Source organism: Setaria viridis, chromosome 7, assembly GCF_005286985.2.
Source record: "Setaria viridis chromosome 7, Setaria_viridis_v4.0, whole genome shotgun sequence".
Lineage (NCBI taxonomy): Eukaryota > Viridiplantae > Streptophyta > Magnoliopsida > Poales > Poaceae > Setaria > Setaria viridis.
Genome location: NC_048269.2, coordinates 18,520,836 through 18,525,601, shown reverse-complemented (window position 1 = coordinate 18,525,601; position 4,766 = coordinate 18,520,836). Strand labels below are relative to the sequence as shown.

The 4,766-nt window shown below is 41.3% G+C and overlaps 1 protein-coding gene across 1 annotated transcript; it reads left to right on the top strand.

Annotated features, from left to right (window-relative positions):
• The first annotated feature begins 1,279 nt into the window (after window positions 1–1,279).
• Window positions 1,280–3,092, top strand: LOC117864987 (CEN-like protein 1). Its single transcript, XM_034749051.2, has 4 exons — window positions 1,280–1,633; window positions 1,768–1,829; window positions 2,073–2,113; window positions 2,251–3,092. The coding sequence occupies exons 1-4, from the start codon at window positions 1,433–1,435 to the stop codon at window positions 2,466–2,468; spliced, it is 522 nt and encodes a 173-aa protein (XP_034604942.1). The 5' UTR covers window positions 1,280–1,432; the 3' UTR covers window positions 2,469–3,092.
• The last annotated feature ends 1,674 nt before the right edge of the window (window positions 3,093–4,766 follow it).

Here is a 4,766-nt window from a genome sequence, read left to right as displayed (position 1 = left end):
TTTTCCAAGCAATCCTATCCAGAGCTAAATCTTTGGGTATATTTCATCCCTTCAAATCTCCTTTAATTACCTCTTCCCATGTTAATTTTGGTCTTCCTCTGCCTCTCTTCACATTACTGTCACGCCTTAGGGTTCCACTACGCACCGGTGCCTTCGGAGGCCTTCGTTGGACATGTCCAAACCATCTCAATCGGTGTTGGATAAGCTTTTCTTCAATTGGTACTACCCCTAACCTATCACATATATCCTCATTCCAGACTCGATCCCTTCTTGTATGACCATAAATCCGAAGCAACATACGTATTTTCGCAACTCTTATCTGCTGGACATGACGTCTTTTTGTAGGCCAACATTCTGCACCATATAGCATTGCAGGTCTAATCGCCGTCCTATAAAACTTGCCTTTTAGCTTCAATGGTATCCTCTTTTCATATAAAATTACTGATACTTGACGCCACTTCATCCACCCCGCTTGTTGTTATCACAAATAAATCAAATCTCCAAAGGGTAAAGGGCTTCTCTAAAATGATATACTGCTCCCTCCGTCCCAAATTGTAGTTCGTTTTAGCTTTTTTAGTTCATAGAAATTATTATGCATACTATGTATAGGTGCATAATAATATCTATGAATATAGAAAAATCAAAACGACCTTCAATTTGGAACGGAAGGAGTATATCAGAGACACTCGGAGACACATTGATCTACTCCAACTTGTGACATTGTAGGCGCGTGTATGGCAATAGGCTTTTCTTTTTTTGACAAATGTGGACCCTGCGCATAAGTTCAACAAGCTTCTTTCACCAAAATTAATGCCACAGTTCAAACGTATATGCCACATATACCCTTTCCATTCTCAAATGAATATATGCCATTTCGGAACAGGTGCAACGAAACACTGCCATCACTACTGTATATATATCAACATCATTATTCGTCACATAAGAGTGATTTAGTGGATTTTTCATTATAATTATTGTCCAATCTCTCTATATTTTTAATAATATAAAACGTAATTGTTGAAGATGCATGTATATATATATTGGAGACAATGTCAATGCATGTACAAAAAGAAAGGTAAAAAAGAGAATCAAACGGAGCACATGTATGTCCTTATCGAACTTTTAGGAATTAATCAGATTCGGAGCCTTTTTGTTTTGTGCCTGAGTTTTGCAATAATAAGGCAATGATTCAGGCGAAAACGACGACGGGATAAAAAATGCTATTAATCATTCACACACTCCATTTCTCCCCGCAGCCCGGCTAGCTGGCCAAGCTCCAGACGGCTATAAATAGAGGAGTGCACCTCCCACCCAGCCACAATCCTCAAGACTGTCTGTCTCGTGATCACCAAGAGACTGCTAGTGCTAGCAACCTCCAGATATATCTCTCGTCATCACAGGCGCCCTCTTGAGCACTCCAAGCTTAGCCGCCATGTCTAGGGTGCTGGAGCCTCTCGTGATGGGCAAGGTGATCGGGGAAGTCATCGACAACTTCAACCCCACGGTGAAGATGACGGTGACCTACAGCTCCAACAAGCAGGTGTTCAACGGCCATGAGTTCTTCCCGTCGGCGATCGTGTCCAAGCCGCGCGTCGAGGTCGGGGGCGACGACATGAGGTCCTTCTTCACACTGGTTTGTGCCCAACTGCTGGTCTATTATGAGATGTTATGATTCAGTTAGTCTCTTAGCTTATAAGGTGTGTGCATCAGCTGTGCGAAGTACTGTGCTTTTCAGCTTTAAAAGTGTGCTGTTGTTCTGTTCTTCAGGTCATGACTGACCCAGATGTACCAGGGCCTAGTGATTCATACCTGAGAGAGCATCTCCACTGGTAATAAGCATGCGAACACTATCATTTTTTGTTCGGGAGTAATTAAGAAAGAACAAAGTATAAATAATGATTCAAGCATGCTTAAGTATGACGAATAGTTGACTATATATATCGAGCTTGTACGATTAGTGCTTTGGCGATGCACAAATTCTACTAAAAAAGGAACTATGGGCACAAATATAGTATGGTTGCGCATAAAATATATCTGACAAGTGCAATCTTTGTTGGACACACACCTTACAGGATCGTCACTGATATTCCTGGAACAACTGATGCTTCTTTTGGTAAGTCCTTCATCATCGACTTAATTTTCTTACAACCGACTTTATATTAGCTTAATAATTCTGCAATGAATGAACTTTATTTAGGAGAGATCATATGCACTACAGAAACTCTAACCAAAGAGTTTTCATGCATGCAGGAAGGGAGTTGGTGATGTACGAGAGCCCCAAGCCCTACATCGGCATCCACAGGTTCGTCTTCGCGCTGTTCAAGCAGAAGTGCCGCCAGGGGGTGCGTGCCCCCTCCTCCAGGGACTACTTCAGCACCCGCCGCTTCGCCGCCGATAACGACCTCGGCCTCCCCGTCGCCGCCGTCTACTTCAACGCGCAGCGGGAGACCGCCGCTCGCCGCCGTTGATCGATCACCTGCAGCAACGTACTGCACCATTACGCAACACTACGTACTGAGTTACTGAGATCCCATCATCTTTGCATGCCTGGGGCATGCAAGGCTTATCAATCTTTCAACCTAAGCTACTATTGCTATTTAGCCTATCTGGCCATCAAATAACCATAGCTCGCCTTGCGCCGAGCTCGCTCGCTCCTTGTAGAGACTGTTCAGCTCTTCAGTTAAATTCAGTAGCGGATCGATCGTGTGCGTCATGTGATGTACTTGTGGCACTAGTGTGACCAGTTCAGCTCAGCTCCTACACATGGTGGAGAGGTGAAGGATCGGTTGTATGTTGACCGTGTGTCACCGGGAGCTGTTTGAGAGCTGAAGATCGCCGACGCGTGTCGAGTGTTAAGGGAGGAAAGGGCCGTGGCCATGGCTCCAGCTAGCTTCTGCTCTGATGCTCTCCACGGTTACGTTACATATACTCTCCTGTTACGCTTGTGTGGCCTGCTTGCTAGCTGCAGCTCAACTTTGCAGCACTCAGTGTACTTGCTCCTGATCCTTTTTCTCGCTTGCTTTAGCCTGTAAGTTTGTGATCACTACCTTTGCTGTGACAAGACAGAGTATATATATTTGTGTGCTTTTGCATGATAGATTGCGGGGGGGGGGGGGGGGGGGGGGGTGTTATGGGCGTATCTCTGCTATGTGTTTGTATAAGATAATATTAACATGGCTGCTGGTGAGAAGTGGCATCAATTCTTGACCTCCCTTTTGCCCATCATCCGGATATACCTTTTGGTTGATTTGGTAATATTAGATCATCAGCATATGTGCCAACAAATATACTCCCCTGATTATGCGCGCGGTATATGTAAGCTAATTAGAGATATGAACAAGTCTGAACCAACGAAAAGCTATGAGCAATGATCATATAAACAATCAAGATAGGTATTATCGGCCTCAAGCAGCAAGACTCTAGTATCTTGCTTACAACACAATCAACAGAAGAATTGATTAAAAATTGTACCTTGAAAATTGAATTAATGGTTTAAATTTACGCCACGATTGGACTCTTGTTAATTAAGTTTAAAATATAACATGTCCAAATGTGCATGAGTTTTTCTATAAGGCCCCGTTTGGATCCTTGGAATTGAATTCCATTCTAATAATCATAATTTAGAAACAAATTAATTAAGCTAATATATTTGTATGTGGAATATATTTGTATATTATTGTTGGCCACATGGGAGAGATACTTATGTGCTGCACTTCTGCTATAAGGAAGCGAGTCGAAGAGCGTGCTATAAGTTGCACATTAGAAACATAGCATGAGGATCTATAGAATCAATTTCCATCTCCCACCCCATGAGTTTAAGATAGGCTTATATCTAAATTTTGAAAAGTTATGGAATGCCACATTTCAAGACAAATAGTATACTAAATTAAGTAGATTCCAATTCCTTCAAAATGAAGGGATTCAAATGGGGCATAAAGAAAAACAATAAAAAGAAATAATGTGTATGGACTATGGAGTCTACACAAAATGGTGATGGACGGATAGCAGGTGTTTGATTCCAATGTGTATTATGTACTATTTTTTCATGAAGCACGGTATAAAAACAGACGCTCATACATAATCCACTCACACCTTTAAGAGAGATGGGGCAGATAGATTAAGATGAATAAAATCACTACAAGCATCGCACTATCGTATAAACACCTCCAAGAGACTAGACCAAATGAAGTTATCACAAGCATCTACCTATTGTCAGATACGTAGCCTACTACTGAAAGAATATGCAGCTAAAAATACAACCACGACACTCGTGCTGATTCAAAGACTCGAGCCAGGTGGTTAGGTTCCACCACAAGGAATGGTGGGCCAAATTTTTGTTTGTTAATTCAAAAGGAATGGATTAAAGAAATAATTTAGAAAATACTAGAAAAATAAATACAAATCAGAAAAATGTCATGATTCTTTAGACCAGATTAATTATGGCACACGATCAAACTAACAAAAAAATTATGGGACAACCTGCAGGAAGACATATGTTGGAATTACAGTAAGATCATCTATTAGAAGTAATGTTTCTACTACTTTATTTTGACGGTGTCCGTTTAAATCATAGATAGTGTTTTTCTGGTTACGTATTCTTGAGCGAAAGTTATGATAGTTCCTTGGCAAGTTTCATCTAGTCTGTAGGTAGTGTTTTGTAGTTCTAAGTTCACATCCCAATGATAGTAGGTACGATTACACAATGAAATACATGTACAATATTTTTTCCTCGGCCTTCATTTGTTGTGTTTGTTTTAAGCAAAAAA